Here is a 22,500-nt window from a genome sequence, read left to right on the forward strand (position 1 = left end):
GGCTGCAAGAGATGTGCTTAGTCTTGCTGCCTCTGGGAGACCGCTCCACCACTTGGGTACCACAAAGGAGAACAATCTTGACTGGGAGTACCTATAGCGACTGGATGGCAGAGCCAGACGGCTTGTGCTGGATGAGCGCAGTTCTCGTCCAGTAACATAAGGCCTTCAGATAAGCTGGGGCCGTTCCTGTGATGGTTTTGTAGGCAAAGGTCAATGCCTTGTGCTTGATCCGGGCGGCGATCGTTAACCAGTGCAACTCAATAAATAGAGGAGTAACATGGGTCCTTTTGGGTTGATTGAATATCAAGTGTGCCGCCGCATTCTGGATTATCTGCAGAGGTTTTAGCGCACAAGCAGGTAGACCTGTCATGAGTGAGTTTCAGTAGTCAACGCGGGACAGGATCGTGGCCTGAACCACTCGTTGTGTAGAATATTGTGTTAGCACAGGTCTGATATTCCGTATGTTGGACATCTGGAATCGACAGGTCCGGGTGACTGAGTTGATGTAGTTGGAGCATGACAGCTCATCATCAATCATGACGCCAAGGTTTTTGGCGACTTTGTTTGGGGTCACGATGGTGGAGCCTATCTTGAGGTTCATGTTGTGACTGAGAGACTCTTTAGCTGGGATCACCAGGAGCTCTGTCTTGGCCAGGTTCAGCTGTAGGTGGTGGTCCTTCATCCATGTTGAGAAATTGATGAGGCAGGCAGAGATGCGTTCCGAAACTGTGGTGTTGCCTGGACGGAACGACAGGTACATCTGGGTGTCATCAGCATAGCAGTGGTAGGAGAAGATAATGTTGATGATAGTGATGATTATTGTGATGATGATAATGATAACGATGGTGATGGTGATGGTGACAATGACTGTGGTGGTGATGGTGATGACGACGACGATGACGATGATGATGACGATGATGACGATGATGGTGGTGATGATTACTATTGTAACATGTTTGTATTGTCCTGACTTCAACAGGTAGTTATTCATTTAGTTTAGGTTGCCAGATAAATCACGGGATTAAATAATGGAGGTGTTGGGGGCCGGTCACACTGCAGTGGCCGATGATGTGCATGGCTGAGCACTAGTCTGGGTAGAGGGGAAAACAAAGCCACTGGATCAGGTACACTGGCACCCCCTCACTGAACTGTGCAGGAGCATCAGTCACACACATACACAGAGAGAGAGACAGAGAGACAGAGAGAGCGAGAGAAACAGACAGACAGAGCCAGAGAGAGAGAAAGGCGCACACACACACACACACACACACACACACACACACACACACACACACACACACACACCATCCCTTTATCACTCATTAGGTCCTGTCTCTCTGCTCTGTAAGCCACAGCAGGTCTGCCAGGTGGTTCTTTGTTTATTTGCTTTGAAATCAGTCTGGCAGCAAAATGAATTCCAGGTTCAGAAGCATAAAACCTCGTGCCACGTTTTGCTTCTAACTTACGATTATTAGTATTAGTAGTAGTGGTATATTACGTATTAATGATATTTCGTTTTTTTGCCAGTAATGTCAGCCCCACATTCTAAAAGTTATCATAAAAAAACTCACAAATGAATTTCCTTGTAAGTGGCTTCAGTGAGTTTCTCCTGGACTTGTCTGGATTACTACTCATTATGATCTGATGATTAGAGCTGGTCACATCACATTTGGGTCATTTCACGTGAAATCAGACACTTTGGGACCCGACCGGCACAGATTTCAATCATACTTGGTGTGCCTTTTTAGTAGCAAGGTAGCACCCCAGAACTGCATTTGTGTGAATCTGACACAAGTATTGAGGGAGAAACAGACAAGGAAAGGTTTACATATGAGGGTAGGACTATACATCCACCCTTGATTATATCAGTCAGTGTAAGTCACAAAAAGATGTCTGTGGTGTTGTTTGAAAGCTCTTTACTGGTTCTACAAATTGCACAAATAGCATGGACTACAACAACCTTCAGAATATGAATTATGATGAATTGAAAAATTTGAAATTGAATATAAAAAAACGTATATTTTAAAATGTTCGATTCCTTGTCTAAACGTAACCTGTAAGGTCTACAGGGTATAGGTTACAGTCCCTGGAGCAGCCATGGATGGAGGTGTAGGGAGAGGTAAGGGTGGGATTTGAACATGCAACTCTCTGATCATCAGACCACCTCCTTAGCCAGTAGACCATGGATGCTATACTGTATCCCTTAATTCCATTTCAAAGTCAAAACTTTCTCTTTCATTTTAAGGCAAAAAGGAGTATGTTTCTTTGCATAGCATTGTTCAGTGTGCACAATATTAACAGTATGAACAATGTGTAAAAGCAATGTAAGTAGTAGCTACACCGGCTTACTTGGTGGCGTACTGTATGTGGCCTGGCTATGTCATCACAGCACCCTATAAATGTCATTCAAGGTTTACTGCTGTGTAACTGTGATGATCTGTATTTGTGTTGGACTTGTCTTGGGGACAGAACGGTGGATCACTTAGGTTGACTACAAAAGGAAATCACAGCTTCCTCCTACAGTTGTGACAGTTGTGATGGGCAACAAAGCCTCCTACAATAACACAGATCCCATGTACTGCATCCAGGGCTCTAAATGAACACCAGCCAACCTGCCAAATGCTGGTGGAACTTCCGTTTGGCTGGTAGGAAAGACCAACTTACTAACCACTTTGACCCATTAGTGAGTGTGTGTGTTTGGCTAGTAAAACTAACCTCTACCAATTATCATCTACCAATTAATAGTTAATTGATTGTTAATTAATAGTTCATTGATAGTTAATTAATAGTTAATTACCAATTAATAGTTAATAAATCAATAAAAATAGTTCATTTAGTTAATGAAGAGGCTTGAAGGCATCCCAGAAGAACTGCAAAACACCTCAGAATGTTAATTCTGTTGTGCGGCAAGTGTTAAAATATTTTGTAGGGGCTGAGCATCAGAAAAAAATACACCAACTTGTGGCTTTGGAAATTGGAAAAAGTCAATATCCAGGCAACAGGTAGTGCACAAAAGCATTATGAAAATGAGTTAGAACCATCAGAATAAATGCACAATGTTTGGCTGCGCTGTAGGCATCCTCAGTATATGTCAGGCTGTTCCACCTAACATTTCTGTGAATTGCAAGGAGCAACTGGACCCACCCAGTTATCCAGGCCAGAACTGAACCGGGCTTGTGTGTGACTGTCCAATATATCTGGGACAGGTATTTCCTCAAGTCAGCTGTTTTTGTAGGGAGAACCATTCAGCACACTTCATCTCTTTTGGCACACATTTTTTTCTTGCCTCTTTCACACATCTTCTTGTCACCTGTGTCCCCCTGGGCTAGGACATCAGTGTGTCTAGTTCGCAGTTTGTGTGAATTTGTCACTTGTTCAGTTCAGTGCTGTGTGTGTGCATGGGTGCGTGCGTGCGCGTGTGCGGGTGCGTGTGTGCGCATGCGGGTGCCCGCCCGTTTACATGCTGCACGTAAGTATGTCTGAGTGTGTCTGTGTGTGTGTGTGTTTCATGCTGTGTATATTTGTGTGTGCATGTTTATGCAGTGTGTGTGTGTGTGTGTGTGTGTGTGTGTGTGTGTGTGTGTGTGTGTGTGTGTGTGTGTGTGTGTGTGTGTGTGTGTGTGTGTGTGTGTGGCATTGTCATTGTGGAATTGCCCTCACCCTCATTAATAGACAGATATAAACAGAGTGCAGTCCAAAGGATGAAATGTTTATTTTGTTCTACACAGCAGATGTGCGCTCTTCATGAAATATGGGGGAGGATGGACATGGCAGAGGGAGTGACAGCATGCTGAAAACTCTCAAACCCCATTCCATGGCATACCATTCCCACTTCTAACCCTACAAGGAGCAGAGAGAGAGGGAGAATGTGGTTAATACAGTGAGAGAGAGAGAGAGAGAGAGAGAGAGAGAGAGAGAGAGAGAGAGAGAGAGAGAGAGAGAGAGAGAGAGAGAGAGAGAGAGAGAGAGAGGAGAGAGAGAGAGAGAGAGAGAGAGAGAGAGAGAGAGAGAGAGAGAGAGAGAGAGAGACAGAAAGAGGACAATTAGGTAGAGATCTAGATGGATAGAGTTGCAAAGATAGAGAAAGGTTACAGGGATGAAAATGAGAGAAAAAAAGAAAGAAAGGAAGAAGAAAGAGTGTGTATGTCTGTAGTACTGTGGTGTGTGCGTGTGTGTGTGTGTGTGTGTGTGTGTGTGTGTGTGTGTGTGTGTGTGTGTTAAGGGGCTGCGAACATAGACACTGTAGTAATTAGTAGTGTTTCGGCAGCGTGTGTGTGTGTGTGTGTGTGTGTGTGTGTGTGTGTGTGTGTGTGTGTGTGTGTGTGTGTTAAGGGGCTGCGAACATTAGAGGTGGGTTTTGATTCAAACTTTAAGGATCGATCCGATTTTGATTCTGAAGATTAAAGATCGATTTTTTTAGATTCTATCAAAAACGATCCGATTCGATTCGATCCGATTTGGTGTTCTTAAATAAATTTTAAAAAAGACTGTCGCAGTGGTACGCAGCCAGGTTGTGCTCACCAAGAAAGCCAGAAATAAAGATTATTTTAAAACATATATTTTCTGTTATTGCCAGATATTTTTTATACTTTGAAATGGGGGATGAAAGAATGTTTTAAATGCCACTGACGGCAGTGTTGAAAACAGAAGTGTAATGCTGGACGCTTTGATTGATAAAAACTAAAACGGCATTTGTATAAAGGTATTCATCCCATACACCGTTAGAAAGCTGGGACTGTCCTGAATCATTTAAGACCAGTCACGAATCAAATGGTTGATCACAGACAAAACTGAAACAGCTGTTAGCTTAACAGCCGCAGCTCAGCAACAGCTGTTAGCATCCCAACTAATGTGAGCCAGTACGTCAACATACCTTTTTCAAAGTCTTCAGTTTTCCCACCAAAGACGATCGTATCACTCAGAGACTTTTTGTACCCCTCGCCAAGTATCCATAGTGATGCCACATTAAGTCCATTTTCTTCTAAACCACGTACTTTCCTCATAGTGTATTTGAACTCCCAATCGTGTAATTTACTAACTTCATCACTGCCACTACTGCCGTACATACGTTTGATTGACAGCAGTGGAAGCCAGTGGCAATTTCCCAAAAAATGGCGTTAGCAACTTTTCAGCCAATAGGCTGGCGTTTCCGTGAGAAGCACAAAGCCTCACAAAGTTTGGTTGATCCAAAACAAATCCCACGCGTTACGGAGACACTATTTGAACACAGCGGTTGCATTGAAAATAGCGACTTATTTACGAATGGGAAAGTGGCAATATCTTAAGGCAATATCTTTGTCTTGAAGTAAAACAACTTGTGTGTTTTGTTAAATGATCGCCGTGGTATGCTTTGTAAGCAAAATGCGTTGATGGCTGACTTCCTGCCACCGCCGGATGGTGCTTATTTGTAACACGGTGTAAAAATATAAACTCTTCCTTGATTAATTGCACAAAGCAAGTGTTCAAATTAAAGGATGTAGAGTTATATTTCGGAAATTTGTACACAAACCCTTTGCAATTTGACAATATCTCAGCGTCTGTCAGGGACACCGCTTCTACCCCATTTTTCCATTTTCCACTGAGCTGTGGTCAACTTGTTGTTGACGGCTGCTCTCTTGTGGCGGTTTCCGTGTACTGCAGGACGTTTGGAAATGACATGGCCTACTAAAATAAATAAATAAATGAATAAATCGAACTTTGGACGTCGGAATCGATCCTACGGAATTAATACGGGGATCGATCCAGAATCTAAAAATCGATTTTTTTAACACGGGCCTAGTAGTAATTAGGAGTGTTTCGGTAGCTCGTCGGGGGGCCTGTGTGGCGGAACAAGAACACAAGTTGGCCACCGCCTCTCTTGGCTGCACTCCACACCCCTCTCAGCCTTTCCTTTGGATAGGACGTGTGTGTGTGTGTGTGTGTGTGTGTGTGTGTGTGTGTGTGTGTGTGTGTGTGTGTGTGTGTGTGTGTGTGTGTGTGTGTGTGTGTGTGTGTGTGTGTGCCGACAGGGGGAACAAAGGGGACAGTTGTCCCGGGCTCAGGGAAAGAGGGAGCCCGGCCAATGTTGGGTCCTCATTACATTGTGCGTATGTATTGGGCTGAGGGGCCCTTTCACACGACTTTGTCCTGGGCCCGGCTAAAGCTGTCAGCGGCCGTGTGTGTGTGTGTGTGTGTGAGAGAGAGAGAGAGAGAGAGAGAGAGAGAGAGAGAGAGAGAGAGAGAGAGAGAGAGAGAGAGAGAGAGAGAGAGAGAGAGAGATAGAGAAGTGTGTGTGTGTGTGTGTTTGTCTGTGTGAGTGTGTGCGTGTGTGCGTGCGTGCTTGCACGTTCATGTGTGCGTCGCGAGTGTTTTTGCTTGTCTGTGTTTGCCGTGCTTTTTGGATGGGCCGGCCATCCTCAAACCCCACGCCAGCAAACTCCCACCGCGACCATCTGTAAAAGAACTTGTTCTGTTTCTCTCCCTCTCTCTCTCTACCTCTCGACCTTTGTCTAACACTCTCTCTCTCTCTCTCTCTCTCTCTCTCTCTCTCTCTCTCTCTCTCTCTGTTCTTTTCTCGTGCCATATTCCACTCCTATCAGTTTCCTCTTGTCACGGTAGGAGCTGGTGGTGGGAAGGAGGTGTGGAGAGAGCTGTGCTTGCGTGCATGCGTGTGTGCGTGTGTGTGTGTGTGTGTGTGTGTGTGTGCAGTCATGGAGCGAGGGGAGTAGAGAAAAGAGATAGAGGGAGGGACAGAGGATTGGAGGGAGGAGTGATGTGAAATGGGAGGGCTTGATGTCATAGAACGGTCAGGTGTAGTGGACAAGAGGAGTGGAGAAAGGGATGAAGAGGTGGAGGGATGGAGAGGTGGATTTTGCTGTACTAATACAACACTTTGGAGGGTCAATTTAAGATCTCCTAGAGTCTATTTGGTCCCAGAGTACTCTCTAAAAGCAAAATCTACTGTGAGTGGAAAGATGGAAGGGGGTGAGTGGAGGGAGGAGTGGAGGAATGAAGGGAAAGAGGAAAGGAGGAATGGAAAGATGGAAGAAGGAACGGAACTTAAACAGGAAAGGAGGAACGGAAAATTTGAGAAAATTGAGAGATGTTTAAAGGAGCAATGGGGAGAGGAACAGCACCTCATTTCAAAAAATTGCTCTTTTTGTAGTTGAGCCCCGGTAAAATATGAGAATACATAGGATTGTTTCTCTATGTGTTTGCATTACCTAGTTTAACAGTGTAGCCATGAAGCATATCAGTGGAAGTCTATGGACTTAAGTCTATGGGTCTATGAACCAAATAAAACTTCATCAAATGTACCAGTACTTGTAAGCCTCTTTAAAATTAATGTAAAATACACCGGAGTGCAAAACGGCTACTTAATTCCGTCCAGTAATCACTTGTGGCTTGATGCTAATGGTTCTAATATCCACTTCCAGTGATTATGGTAAGCTATGCTAAGTTCTACTAATACATCTAAGGACTGAGCACACTGAGGAGAAAATGATACGCACATGCATGTTCATACTTGGGAAAAAACTATAAATAGGTGAAAACAAAAAGGATGAACTATTCCTATGGTGTGTGGAACACTCACAGCTCGTTATGTCACTCATGCAGGACAGTGGAGGGTGAGAGGAGGGATAGGAGGGAAGTCAAAAGAGGGTTGAGAAGGGAGGGGTGGAGGGAGGGATGAAGGTAAGAGTGGAGGGAAGGATGGTGGGTGAATGGAGAGAAGAATGATGGTAAGAGTCGAGGAGTGGAGGGATGAGGCCGTTCTGGAACACTCAGAGCTCATTGTGTCGCTGACAGAGGGCTGGAAGAGGAGAGGGAGGGAGGGATGAAAGTGGAGGGAGGGATGGAAGTGGAGGGAGGGATGGAAGTAGAGATGAAGAAAGAAGTGGAGCGAAGGCTGCTCCACCTAATATTGCTGTGAATTGCAAGGAGCAACTGGACCCACCCAGTAATCCAGGCCAGAACTGAACCGGGCTCTCTGTGTGAACTTATCCAGCCCTCCAACAGCGACACAACGAGCTGTGAGTGTACCACTCCTCCACCCTCATCCCTCCATTCCTCCACTCCTCCACTCCTACCTTCCTCTCATCACTCACTCCATCCCTCCCTCCTTTAGCCCTCCAAGTGTACCACTCCGCCCCATCTCTCCATTCCTCTACTCCTCTATCCAATTTCTCCCTTTATCCCTCCCTTCACAATACCTCCTTCCCTCTCTACAGGCTTCCAACTGAGCTGGATAAGTGGAGGAGAGGAATGAAAGTGGAGGGAGGGAGGAGAAAAGGGAGGGAAGGTAGGAGTTAAGGGAAGGAAGGCTGGAGGTCGGAATGGAGGAGGAGTGGAGGAATGGAGGGGGTGGAGGAGTGGAACACTCGTTGTGTCGCTCTTGGCCTCCAGGCTCCCAGTGTGAGATGTCCATGCAGCTCAGCACAGGAATGTAACAGCCTGTAACACTGGGTGTGTGTCTATGTGCGTCTCCGTGTGTGTGTGTGTGTGCGTGCGTGCGTGCATGTGCGCGGGCGTGTGTGTGTGTGTGTGTGTGCGTGTGCAATTGCTTGTTTGTGTATGTGTGTGTGTTTGTGACTTTCTGAACGTGCAATTGTGGTTTTTTTTTTGCTCTTTCTTGCTCTTATGTGTGTGCAGGGCCGCTGACAGCTTTTGCGAGGCCCAGGACAAAGTCATCTAAAACGGTCCCCCTCTCGATAAACTACAATGTAATGAAAACCCAGGTTTTGGCCCCCTCACTCCCTTATGGGCCCAGGAAAACTGACTCCCCCTGTCAGCTTGTGTGTGTGTGTGTGTGTGTGTGTGTGTGTGTGTGTGTGTGTGTGTGTAGAGTAGAGTAGAGTAGAGTAGAGAAACTTTATTGATCCCCAGGGGGAAATTCAGGTGTCAAGTAGCTACATAAAAAACAAACACAGACACACACACACACACAGACACAGACACAGACACACACACACACACACACACACACACACACACACACACACACACACACACACACACACACACACACATGCCAAGAGGCTCCAGATCTGGGCCAGCTCTGGCATCTCAGGCAGTCCAATCCCCAATAATGATGTCCTTCTTAGTGTCCTTCTGTATACTGTTAAACAGTTGAATGGCCCAAGGGACAAAGGACCTCCTTAGCCTGTCTGTCCTGCAGGTGAAAGCACGGAGTCTGTGACTGAACAGACTCAGTTGGTTAGTGAAGGTGGCGTTAAGGGGGTGATGCTGATTGTCCATAATAGAGTCCAGTCTGCTCAGTGTTCTGCTCTCAGCTGTTGAGGTGAGTGACTGCAGCTCCATGCCCACCACTGACCCCGCCTTCCTCACCAGTCTGTCAAGGCGTCCAGCATCTCTCCTCCTAATGCTTCCACCCCAGCAAGTCACAGCGTAGAAGAGCACACTGGCCATGACAGACTGGTAGAATATGAGCAGAAGTTGGCTGCAGACATTGAAGGACCTCAGCCTTCTGAGGAAATAGAGCCTGCTTTGGCCTTTCCTGTAAAGTGCATCAGAATTTGTGGACCAGTCCAGCTTATTGTCCAGATGCACTCCTAAGTACTTGTAAGTACAGACAGTCTCCACATTCTCTCCCCCAATCGAAACAGGCACCAAGGGCGGGGTGGAGCGCCTGAAATCGATCACCATTTCCTTGGTTTTGGTGGTGTTCAGGTGCAGCTGATTGTTTTGGCACCATCCTACAAAGTCATCCACCAGTCCCCTGTACTCCTCTTCCTGACCGTCTCTTATACACCCCACAATTGCAGTGTCATCTGAAAACTTCTGCATGTGGCATGTCCCAGAATTGTAGCTGAAGTCAGTCGTATACAGGGTGAAGAGCACGGGGGAGAGAACCGTTCCTTGTGGTGCTCCTGTGCTGCTAATCACTGTCTCCGATGTTATGTCACCCATCCTTACAAACTGGGGCCGCTCTGTGAGGTAATCAGTGATCCAGGTTACCAGGCTAGGCTGCACTCCAATGCGCACCAATTTCTCTCTCAGCAGCAGTGGTTGTATGGTGTTGAATGCGCTGGAGAAGTCAAAAAACATGATTCTCACAGCACAGCCACCCTTATCCAAGTGAGCATGTACCCTGTGAAGAAGGTACAGGATAGCATCCTCCACTCCCACGTTCTCTTGGTAGGCGAACTGCAGAGGATCCAGTGCGTGGCGTACTTGGGGTTTGAGAAAGTTACGCAGCAGCACTCGTTCAAAAGTTTTCATTAGGTGTGAGGTGAGGGCAACCGGTCTGTAATCATTAAGTTCTTTGGGGTGAGTTTTCTTTGGAACAGGCACCAGGCATGACGTTTTCCACAAGATAGGAACTTTGCCTTCTTGTAGACTCCTATTAAAAAGGTGATGAAGAGGCTCAGCTAATTCCTCAGCACATGTCTTAAGCAGTCTTGCACAGATGCCATCAGGGCCGGCCGCCTTGGACTTAAGTCTTTTCAGTGTCTCTCTAACTTGATCAGTGGTGATTGTCGGCTGTGGGAGTGCTGGGTTGGGGTAAGGGGGGAGTGGGAAAGGGGTGGGTGGTGGGTTTGTTCCAAGTCGCAGAAGTGAGGAGCAGGGGAGGGGGATAGAGGTAGTGGGGATTTGTGAGCCTGCTGTGTCCATTGGTGGGGGTACTGCTGCATTGTTGATGATGGTGGGAGTGGTGGTGACCATAGGCAGAGAAGGAGGGTGTGGGGATGAAGTGTCCCTGTTAGTGAAGCTGGGTGAAGTAGTAACGGGAGTGGGGGGTTGTGAGTGGGGGAGATGGGAGCCTGCTGAAGAGTGGTTGTCAAGTGTGGGCTGGGGGGGTGTAGGGATAGAGGTGACAAGGGAAATGCTGCCCTCTGTGTCAGAGTTTCCAAACCGGTTGTAAAAATGGTTTAAGTCATTGCACATTGACAGGTCGCCTTCTGCCATACCTCTCTTCTTTCCACACCCAGTGATCTTTTTTATCCCCTGCCATGCCTCTTTAGCATTGTCCTTCATTTTCATTTCCACCTTCTTCCCATACGCCACCTTGGCCTCCTTCATTCTGCTTTTGAGTTCTCGCTGCACACTCCTCAGCTCTGTCAAGTTGTTTTCTTTAAAAAGCTTCTTTTTCCTATTGAGGAGTTGCTTGACATCCCTGGTTACCCAGGGTTTGTTGTTGGGGTAGCAGCGAATAGTCTTTGTTGGTACAACAATGTCCATGCAGAAGTTTATGTAGTCAGTAGTACATGCTGTGGCCTCCTCCAGGTCATCACTGCCCTGCAATAGACTCCAGTCAGTGGTTTCAAAGCAGTCCCTTAGTGCCTCCTCAGTTTCTGGTGACCATTCTCTAAAAGTGTGTGTGGTTACTGGGAGCCTTTGTACTTTTGGGATGTACAGAGGCTGTAGATGGATCAAATTGTGGTCAGATAAACCCAGTGGAGGAAGGGGGGTAGCACTATATGCATCCTTCACGTTTGCATACAGGAGGTCAATGGTCTTATTTTTTCTAGTTGCACAATCAACAAACTGATGAAAGTTGGTGAGGGTGGAGTTAAGGGTGACGTGGTTAAAATCCCCCGTGATGGCGAAGAAAGCCTCTGTATGCTGCGTTTGTAGCCTCGCAACAGTTGCGTGAATGACGTCACAGGCAGTGTCCGGCACCGCTCTCGGAGGGATATAGACGCAGATTATTATACAGTGTGAAAATTCTCTTGGAGTGTAGTAAGGGCGTAAACTAACGGCCAGTAGCTCCACATCTTTACTACACACTGTTTCCTTCACCGTTACATGTCCGGGATGACAAAACTTGTTATTGATGTACATAATCAGTCCACCTCCTTTCTTTTTCCCGGAAAGTGCATTGTCTCTGTCCAGTCTAACTACGCTGAAGCCCGGTATATCCACATTAGAAGTAGGCGTGAGACTAGTTAGCCATGTTTCCGTGAAGCAAATTAGACTCGCTTCTCTAAACAGTTTTTGGTTTCTTACCAGGGCGGTCAGCTCGTCAGTTTTGTTGGTCAGTGAATTCACGTTTCCCATAATAATTGCTGGAACAGAGGGCTTATATCTCCATTTCTTCTCCCGTCGCTTGGCCTTGACTGCGATCCCTGCTCTGCATCCTCGAAAGCTGAAAACTTCCTTTGGAATGTGTGTGTGTGTGTGTGTGTGTGTGTGTGTGTGTGTGTGTGTGTGTGTGTGTGTGTGTGTGTAACACACATGCAGACTGGCACACATGCCAGTGGAGGGTGCTTGGCCCCCACAGGAGATGCCACCGCTGATGGGGGGTGTGGAGTTGTGGTCTGACAGAGTAAGCAGCACACATGCTGAGGGGAAGCACCGCAAGGAAAACACTGTAGTCCTCATCACCAGGTGTGTGTGTGTGTGTGTGTGTGTGTGTGTGTGTGTGTGTGTGTGTGTGTGTGTGTGTGTGTGTGTGTGTGTGTGTGTGTGTGTGTGTGTGTGTGTGTGTGTGTGTGTGTGTGTGTGTGTGAGAGAGAGAGAGAGAGAGAGAGAGAGAAAGAGAGAGATACAGACTGAGAGAGACAGAGTGTGTGTGTGCGTGTGTGCGTGCGTGCATGCGTGCGTGTGTGTGCGCACAACCGCATTCGTGCATGTGTATGCGGGCTTTCCTGTACTTAGGGTAACGAGAGAAACATGTGTCCCTGCTTCCTGTCCAGCCAGATTCCAGAGTGCTGTTCAGTTCACAGGAAGAGACGAGACGAGAGGAGATGAGTCCCTTTAAAGAGAAGGGAAGCCACTACACACCTACACTAATCACATCTTTACATGTCTTTCCTCTTTTTATGAGAGAGAGAGAGAGAGAGAGAGAGAGAGAGAGAGAGAGGGGAAGGGGAAGGAGAAAGAGAAAGACATTTTAAGAGCGCAGAAGAGTCCCTTTACAGAGGAGTGAACTTGCTCCACACCTACTGATCACATCTTTACCGTCTTTTCTCATGTAAAATTGGGGGGGGGAGACGTGTGTGTGGCTGTGTGTGTGTGCATGCACGTGTCTAAATCTTATTATGCTTGCTGTTATCAGTCAGCTGGTGCTGTTGTTAATCTGTATGTATTCAGACTACAGACAGATGATGCATTGCAGAGTACTGTAGCTGTCTTGTATTTGTAAAGTCACATACTGTATAGTCCGTAGGCCTGTGTGCATGGTAACCATTGTGAGTGTTTGAGTGATTTTATTTTGAGTACATAGACACCCATATGCCTTTTCAATCACTCACCTCAGAGGTCCTCCAAACAAACCACCCACCACCCAACCCCCTTCAAAAAATATCACAAATAACAAGTCTGACATTCATTTGTCTTCCACTTCCTGCCTAATAAGTCATCCAGTAGACACCAGTCTTCTCTTCTCTTCTCTTCTCTTCTCTTCTCTTCTCTTCTCTTCTCTTCTCTTCTCTTCTCTTCTCTTCTCTTCTCTTCTTACCTCGCCTCTTGCTTCATCTCTTCTCTCCTCTTTTCTCATTCTCCTCCTCTCATCTCCTTTCCACCCCTCCCTTCTTTTCTTGTCTCTTCTCCTCCTCTCCTCATCTCTCCACCTCTCCTCTCCTCTCTAAGTCCTCGTCTGTTCTTCTCTTCACTCCTCTCCTTTCCTCTCTTCTCCTCTTGCCTCCTCTCCTCATCTCTCCCCTTTCTCCTGTCTTCACCTCTCCAAGTCCTCCTCCCTTATCGAAAAAGAAAAGCTGCCTCGTGCCCAACACAAACATGGCGGAAAAATCTCGGCGCGACACCCAGCCGCAACCCAATGTGTTGTGACACCTGCCGCACAGTGGGGCGTGAGAGCAGAATGACACGTTCGCAAAGCAGGGGCCACGTGACGGTGCCAAGCTCGCATTCCTTGCGGTTTACGAGGCGGACAGGACGGAGAGGGTTGCCAAGTTCTCTGCTTTATTCCCCCAGAATAGCACAAGAAGTCAATAGCACTATATATTAAGATGTCTGTTCTGATGCTGAGAGAGAGGGGGAGAGGGGGAGAGGGGGTGGGAGAGAGAGAGAGAGAGAGAGAGAGAGAGAGAGAGAGAGAGAGAGAGAGAGAGAGAGAGAGAGAGAGAGAGAGAGAGAGAGAGAGAGAGAGAGAGAGAGAGAGAGAGAGAGAGAGAGAGAGAGAGAGAGATGGCAGAGGGGGTGTCTTTAAATGGTGTGAACAGATGTGTGCAGCTGTGGGAATCTGCAGTGAGTGAGCAGTTCAGATCGGGTAACGGGTGTCTTGTCTGAACACGGAAACTTTTAATTGTGTCTAATACTGATAGGGAACTGTAGTACAGCTTTCACTTATCAGTAGCTGTACTGCATACGATTTATGTAATACTGTGAGAAGTGTACACAGGTGGTGAATACATTGGTTTGGAACATCCATTAGCAGTCAAATGTTTTCACATACTTTTGCTTCTTCGCTTGGCCTGTTCAGTGTCACTGTGAGTCACGAAAGGGGAAAAAAGGACCTTTGCCTCTCTCAATACTAATGTACGTTCACTTGTTCTTTCTCTGGCAGAAGTTGTTGCTGTTTCTGGTGTTGTGTCAAGTACTGCATGTCAAAGTACTGCTGTTCCTTCGCAGTTGATTCAGATGTGAGAAGATGACTCTGTGTTATGTGTAAGAAAAACACAACGAGATTGGAGAAACTGATAGTCCGGCAGCCAAAAGCCAAATATCAGCCGAAACCAATTTCGTCTGATAAAGTTTTTTTCTTTGCAGTTTGTGGTTGCTTAAGGTGTACCTATTAAGATTCCAGACGATGCCCGGTGATAACCCTTGAGCATTTTCAGATATTGAGCCTTTTATGCTTGATGTGCTGTAGCCATAGATTACAACAGTGTTTGGCTCCCAATTCATGTTATGCTGACCAAATACCCTATACCATACTTATTTTGTGTTTGTTTACATGGTAGGATGTGTATAAGAACAGGTGGTGAGGTATGGACATCAGTGGGGGTGGGGTCATGCATGTTTGGGGGCGGGGCATTCACCCAAAAAGCTTGATTTTCCAAGTCGGAGACACAAAGGCCAACATTTCGCCAAACGTGGCTTTATATCTCAAAGTGGGTTGTTTGGTTTTGCTGTTTGTAGTTGTCCAACACTTACCCATCAGGATAAGAGTGGGTGATGTGCCAATTTCAGATATTAACCCTTTCATGTTGATTTCGCTGCAGCCATAGCCCGCAAGCTTTTGACAGCTTCATAACTGCACTATGATTAACCATAGAGCATTCTGGGTGGTAGGCCTGCCACATCAAAGTGGAGAAAGTGTCCTCGTACCAAATAAATTTTAGACAATTACATAACTAGCTGTTTGTCAAGCAGAAATATGTAACATTTAGGCGAATATTGGTGGTGTCAGCTCAGACATACCCAGAAAGGATTACTAATTCAATACAGAATTTCACCATTTCATACATTGCTATTTACTCTTCCTGTGCTGTTGTAACACAAAATAAAAATTGTAAGTAATGATTACATAATTTTTGGCTGATCATTTGTTTGCCTACAAAGTACATAATTTCAGTCATGGTCGTATTAACATGGAAAGAGATAAAATTAAAAATGTAAATCCACAAAATGACATTGACCTTTTACCAGCCCATGCCATATCAGGGTGTGACACTGCGGCATCCTATTTTGGTATTGGTAAAGGCTTTGTTATCAAGACCCTAAAAGCTGGATATCACTTGACATCAATTGGTAATGTGCTGGCACCATTCCAACAACTTTCCAGTGAGGCCACTAACTTTGTGTCGGCATGTTATGGCATTCCAGACAGTATCAGCATGTCACATACAAGGTTGGTGGTATGGGGAAAAAAGAATGGGAAAGGTCATTTATCTTCACCTAACCTGGCTGCTCTTCCACCAACAACAGAGGCATTTCTTGAGAATGTGAAAAGGGCTCATTTTCAAGCAATATTGTGGAGGACATTGGTTCACACTCCACCTGAACTATCTCCTGAAGCATTTGGATGGAAGAAAGACCCATGCAACAAAGCACTGATACCAATAAGTGTTCTTTTCTTTGAAGGCCTCAGTGTTTTTCTGTCAATTCAAATGAATGCAGGAAAAAAGAAGAGGCCTTCAAAGAAAATAACACGGTCCATACAGTCAAACATGGCAGAGGTTCCCTGATGTTTTGAGGTTGCTTTGCTGCCTCTGGCACTGGACTGCTTGACCGTGTGCATGAAATTATGAAGTCTAAAGACTATCAACAAATTTTGCAGCATAATGTAGGAGTCCACCCCCTAATCCCATAGAAAACCTGTGGAGAGATCTCACTATGATAGTTTGTAGAAAGCACCCTTCAAATCACCTCAAGGATGGTCTAAAATTCCAGCAGAGTGTTGTAGGAAGCTCATTGATGGTTACCGCAAGTGGCTGTTTGCAGATATTTTGTCTAAAGGTTGTGCTACCAAGTATTAGGCTGAGGGTGTCGATACTTTTGTCCGGCCCATTTTGGGAGTTTTGTGTAAAATGATCATTCATTTGACTTTTTTTCATTCTCTTTTGTGTTTTTTCATTGCAAGCAAAACAAATGAAGATATTAATAACAAAGAATTTGTGATTGCAATCATTTTTTGGAAGAAATTGAGTATTTTCTAACAGAATTGAAGGGGTGCCAATACTTTTGGCCATGACTGTATGTTGTCATGATGTGATGTTATGCAGGATCCCATAATGCACAATCCGTTCCATACTTTACAGTCTTATTCTAAGCAATGTTGTGAATGTTTTTACTGAGGCATTTCTTGATTTGTCATTCATGACCTGATTTATATAACTACATGCATAAAAATAGGCCGAAATCACATTTCTTAAGGTTATTAGCAGTATTTTCTCTGTACCTGGATAACAAAAGGAGATAGCCAAAATTAACCACAGTAAATATTCTTGTATGTACAATATTAACAAAATAAAAAAGGAATTTTGAAGCTGGCATTTTCAGGTGGTCAGATTCATTGCATCAAAATATATGCAAATTAGTGCATATTTAATTAGATAATAGCCTAATTAGCATATTTAAACATAAAATATAGAAAACTTGTAATACATTTTTTTCTCCAATTCGTACGAGTAATCATCTGATAAAGTTTCATATTGATATCTGCAAGTTAAAAAAAATACCCTATTCACCTATAGTGTCTCGCCTTATTTGTGGGATTGCTGTTATGAAAGGGTTAATTATTACCCCATATTGGGTTTGTTTCAATAAGGGCAGTGTTAAGGCAGTCCAATGTGAATGTTTTTCAGGTAATATAAGCAATTTGGTACATTTTGTAACATTATTCACAGTAATATTAGGTGTCTTTAGTTTTTTGTCATAATTTGCATTTATGGGACAATAAAGGCTCAAAATCTGGAAATGCTCAAGGGATATCACCGGGCATCGTCTGAAATCTTGAAGACTTGCCTAAAATCTATCAGATAAAGCAAAAAAAAAAACTTTATCAAAGAAATCTGGGTTCAACCCCACGGCCTCCGGACTATGAGGGCAGACACTTCAAGCACAGAACAGATCACAAACCAAACTATCAACACTATCACCATTCACTTGCATATGGGCTCATAAGGAACATTAACATCTTTACGAGCATGTCACTATAGGTCATAATATAGACTTGTCTACTGTATGTACACAGATGTGACTTAATTGGGCTGCGTGCACGTTGGGGCGAAATCGGCAATGTATACCGTACATTTGTAAAGAAACTAGCCAGTTGTTTTTTTTCTGAAATGAGAAAATGGATGGCATTGCTGATGGTACGTTTGATTTCTTGTAACCTCAAACATCTCCTATGCTTCTGGAACAGCCTCTTCCCTCTCGGAATAGCTTAACAAGTGTACTTTTCATTATCTCTATTTCTGTCAGAACCATTTCAGTCAAGAAACACAAGAGAAGAATATAAATGCAATTTCTTTTATTGAAATTATGAATTACATTTGGCGGTATAGCTCTGTTCGGAGGAACCCCCCTATTTCCATGAGCAGCATGGAAAAGCATTTAGTCAGGGGGCAGCAGCAGTTTAGGGAATTCTCACCCCAGCAGGACAGGGCGAGAGATAACCCCCATGAACAGAGCCAAGCGACGTGACAAGAGAACATGTCACATCATACACGACAAGGTGGAGCAGGGGAGGTGGTGGGTAGCAAAAACCGAGCAGCATACAGTTGAGAGGAAGTGGATAGAATTTAAAAGGCGTGCCGAAGCCGTGTGGCCAATCGCTAGGGAAGAAAGATTATCAGCTGAGAGAATGCACCTGGATCAATTAGGAATTAATTAGATGAAGGGGAGGGCAGCAAGCTTCTTGACTACCATGGCCTGGCCAGAACTGACGTTAGTACTTTAATTTTTACAAACCTACAAACTTCAGGATGGCAGATCTTCTCTCTTTAGGGTCTGCAATGTCTTTGTGTGTGTGTTTGAGTCAATAATGTGTGCGCAGTCACACGTGCAAACGGGTCAATTTCACAGAAAGTTCGTAAAGAAACCTGTTCTGTGTCAGCTGTCTCTGATATACTGTAACAGTGACAATATAGATACTTATGAGCCCAATTAATAATTTCTGAGGATGTGGAATTGATATTGTTTACTAACTTACCTAACTTACCTGCTGGACCTCCACCCATTTGTACGCAGAACATTCGGAATGGCAGGCACTTCTGGCATCCCAGATGGGAGAGGAAGGCAGAGGTGCGAACAGCCAAACCAAGACAGCATCATACATTTCTCCCAGCAAATCAATATACAGTATCACTTCAGAAAGTTTGCAGTGAAGGTTGCAACTACTGGCTGCACGGCCTTCAGAGATCAAATACCAACAAACTCTTTCTTAGGACAGGAGGACTCAAGGACAGTGGTCTTCAAACCTCACACTTGTCAGCACGACAGATGGAGCAATTTCTTCAATTCATGTAGTCTTTGAGGCACGTCTTCACGATGCATGTCTGAAAGACTGAGCTCAATTATGAATAGTGTTCATTTCAAAGATGTTTAATGAGAATAGAGGCTGGGAGTTTTCCCCAAATCCCCCTGCTCTGCATCGACTACTGTAGGCCTGCATGCAAAAACAGCAGAGGGTTTTTTTTTCTTTTTTTCCTTAGATGCTGACGGGCAATCTGAGGATATGCAGGACTACATGCTATGCTTTACAGTCTCATATAAGTGAACAGTGTGCAGACACAGACATCCTTGATAGAGGTTGACTAGAGGACTCCACACACTTAGGGCAGGAGTTTGAGGATTTGTTGGACTCTTACTGTGAAAGTATACCAATGCTGTGTGTATGTGCAATATGTAAATCTTAAGTCATTTGAGCCCATAAGGAATTCTTTAAGTGAATGAGCATCTGAGCTGAATCTCTTACACTCTAATTTAGTTGATTTTTTTAGGATACACCCCAGAGCCGTAACCAGACATTTTCAAATACCGAGGTCAAATACTGTGTGCTGTACTGCATCCTGTACATTTAGAGTGCTTCAAACACTTCAGTCAAACGTTCAAGTTTGTTTTCATTAATCACTGCCTTGAGGATAAATGAGGGTGGCGTATCCAGACTGAATTTATCATTGTTGATCAGATCCATTTTCCTCATAGATAAATACAGAGGTCATGACCTCTGTGTCCTCAATGGTAGTTACGGCCATGGTACACACACGGTGTGGATGGTTTGAGTTTAATAGGAGTTAAGTCTTGACGTCTGACATTCACAACTTACTTCATTGTTTAGTGTTCTGAAGAAAGGTTTCACTGAGGAAAGGAATTTAACATCCCACGCCTTTCACCAAGTCAGGAAGTTCTGTTTCGTTGTACTAACAGAAGGGGCTAGAAAAGAGCAGGACTGGCCCTGCCGTGGCCTGACGGTGGGGTGCTGGGTTGCTGCGCTGGGGACCTGGGTTCGATTCCGGCCTGGGTCATTTGCCGATCCTTGCCTGGCTCTCTCTTCCCACTCGTCTCCTGTCTCTCCTCCACTGTCCTGTCAGAAATAAAGGCAAAAAAGCCCTTGAAAAATATCAAGATCAGGACTGATTTCTCTAGTAGTGTGCATGATGTTACAGCACGATTATCACAGTGAATGAAGTTTGTGTGTGTCTGCCAGGGAGCTTCTAAACCCATAGGTACAGCTACTGTGGATCTATTCTATTCTATCATGTTTTATTCTATTCTGTTGTGTGCTATTATATTCTGTTCTATTCTATTCTAGTCAGAGTTGTATAAAGTTGAAGCAGAAGTACTGCTATGGATGTAATTCCAACAACAGTAGTGTATAACTGCAGCTACTACGTAACATCATATCATTAGTGTTGTAATTACATTTGTAATAGAAGGCTACTTCTACCTCTACTTTTTACAACTCAGATTCTAGTCAATTCTGTTCTATTTTGTTCTACTCTATTCTATTCTCTGCTCCACTCTACTCCTCTCCTCTCCTCTGTTCTATGTGACTGAGTGCAAGTATGTGCGTCTGCCTCCAGGGGGAGCTCCTGAACCCGTGTCGCTGCAGTGGGTCGGTGCGTAGTACCCACCAGCCCTGCCTCATCAAGTGGATCAGCGAGAGGGGCTCCTGGGCCTGTGAGCTCTGCTACTACAAGTACCAGGTCATCGCCATCAGCACCAAGAACCCACTACAGGTGAGCCACCGATTGCACATTGCAGACCTAATGGCGAGGGCAGTCATGGGTAAGCGGTTAGAGCGTCAGACTTGTATCCCAAAGGTTGCCGGTTCGACTCCCGACCCGTCAGATTGGTGGGGGGAGTAATTAACCAGTGCTCTCCCCCATCCTCCTCCATGACTGAGGTACCCTGAGCATGGTACCGTTCCGCCGCACTGCTCCCTTGGGGCACCATTGGGGGCTGCCCCCTTGCACGGGTGAAGCATAAATGCAATTTTGTTGTGTGCAGTGCAGTGAACACTTGTGTGCTGTGGAGTGCTGTGTCACAATGACAATGGGAGTTGGAGTTTCCCAGTTGGGCTTTCACTTCACTTCACTAATCCAAACTAGTAGGAGATCGCACTTCTCCCACCTCCTACCACAAAAAATGCACACTAACGGCAGCCAAAGTGGGACCTCCTTCTGGCGAACTGGTGGGACCTCGCTGTACTCCCACCTCAATAAAAAGTCGGAGGATTATGGTGGCACCCATAGAGCCATTATTTAAAATGTCAGTAAATAAGTGAAACGTATTACTATGGTTGTAGACAGGGCTCTAAATTAACTTATTCATCGCCAGCCAAAATTGTGTATAGATGCTAATCTTACTAGCCAAACACACGTTCACTAATGGGTCAAAGTAGCTAGAAAGTTTCACGTTCTACCAGCCAAACTGAAATTTCACCAGCATTTGGCCGGTTGGCTGGTGTTCATTTAGAGTCCTGGTTGTAGAACTCCCACTGCAACTGCCAGGAACAGGAGATGAAATATGCAGGTAGGAGAAGTGCAATCTCCTACTGCTGATTTGGATTGGGTCTGGAATGCACCATTAGTCCCCCACTTCAAAATCATTTTCAATGTCAATTCTCAGTGTTGATTCCACCGCATGATGCAAACTTCATCTTTATTACCAAGTAGGTGCATGTAAGGCCACAAACTCTATGAGAAATGTTCTAGAATACTTAGCACCTCTTGCAAAACATGCTCCTTATCAAGGGCCCAATAGATATTTAATGCTAGATATATTCATTTCTAATACCGAGAACTCACTCCAGGTGAATTCTACCTCCAAATGACATCTCATGGACGCTAACCCCCATTGCCCACCCTATTCCCATTTCATTTGTTGCACAGGCCATCTCTCTGACAGTGATAGAGAAGGTACAGATCGCAATGGCCATCTTGTGTTCACTAGAAATATGGATAATTTTAAAAACCTTGATATTCATAGACACTAACTCCAATTACCATACTGGGCTCAGTAGTAGGCCATCTCTCTGACGGTGAAAGAGACAGTGTAGATCGCGGCAACCGTCTTGGGTTCACTAAAATATAATCCATATTTTAAATACTCTGATATTCATTGACACTAATCCCAATTCCCCTACTGTGTGCAGTGGCAGGCCATCTCTCTGACGGTCATAGAGAAGGTGCAGATTGCGGCGGCCATTTTGGGTTCTCTGTTCCTGATCGCCAGCATCTCCTGGCTGGTCTGGTCCTCCCTCAGCCCCTCGGCCAAGTGGCAGCGCCAGGACCTGCTCTTCCAGATCTGCTACGGCATGTACGGATTCATGGACGTGGTGTGCATCGGTGAGGACTGTGTCTGTCTGTCTGTCTGGTTGCCTGCCTGTATCTCTCTGTCTGTCTGTCTGTCTGTCTGTCTGTCTGTCTGTCTGTCTGTCTGTCTGTCTGTGTGTCTGTCTGTCTGTCTGTCTGTCTGTCTGTCTGTCTGTCTGTCTGTCTCGCTGTCATGTACTGATTCTTGGACGTGGTGTGCATCGGTGAGGACTGTTTCTGTCTGTTTGTCTGTCTGTCTGTTTGGCTGTCTATCTGTCTGTCTGTCTGTCAGTTTCTCAGTCATGTACTGATTCATGGACGTGGTGTGCATCGG

The 22,500-nt window shown here is 45.2% G+C and overlaps 1 protein-coding gene across 1 annotated transcript in view; it reads left to right on the top strand.

Moving 5' to 3' along the window:
• Nucleotides 1-22,500, top strand: part of marchf4b (membrane associated ring-CH-type finger 4b) — a 49,715-nt gene that overhangs the window by 12,116 nt on the left and 15,099 nt on the right. Inside the window, exons 2-3 of the mRNA XM_063214735.1 lie at nt 20,433-20,588; nt 22,007-22,199. Coding sequence (XP_063070805.1) covers nt 20,433-20,588; nt 22,007-22,199 — 349 coding nt within the window. The remainder of the gene's footprint in view (nt 1-20,432; nt 20,589-22,006; nt 22,200-22,500) is intronic.

Source organism: Engraulis encrasicolus, chromosome 13 (assembly GCF_034702125.1).
Source record: "Engraulis encrasicolus isolate BLACKSEA-1 chromosome 13, IST_EnEncr_1.0, whole genome shotgun sequence".
In the NCBI taxonomy this organism is placed as follows: domain Eukaryota; kingdom Metazoa; phylum Chordata; class Actinopteri; order Clupeiformes; family Engraulidae; genus Engraulis; species Engraulis encrasicolus.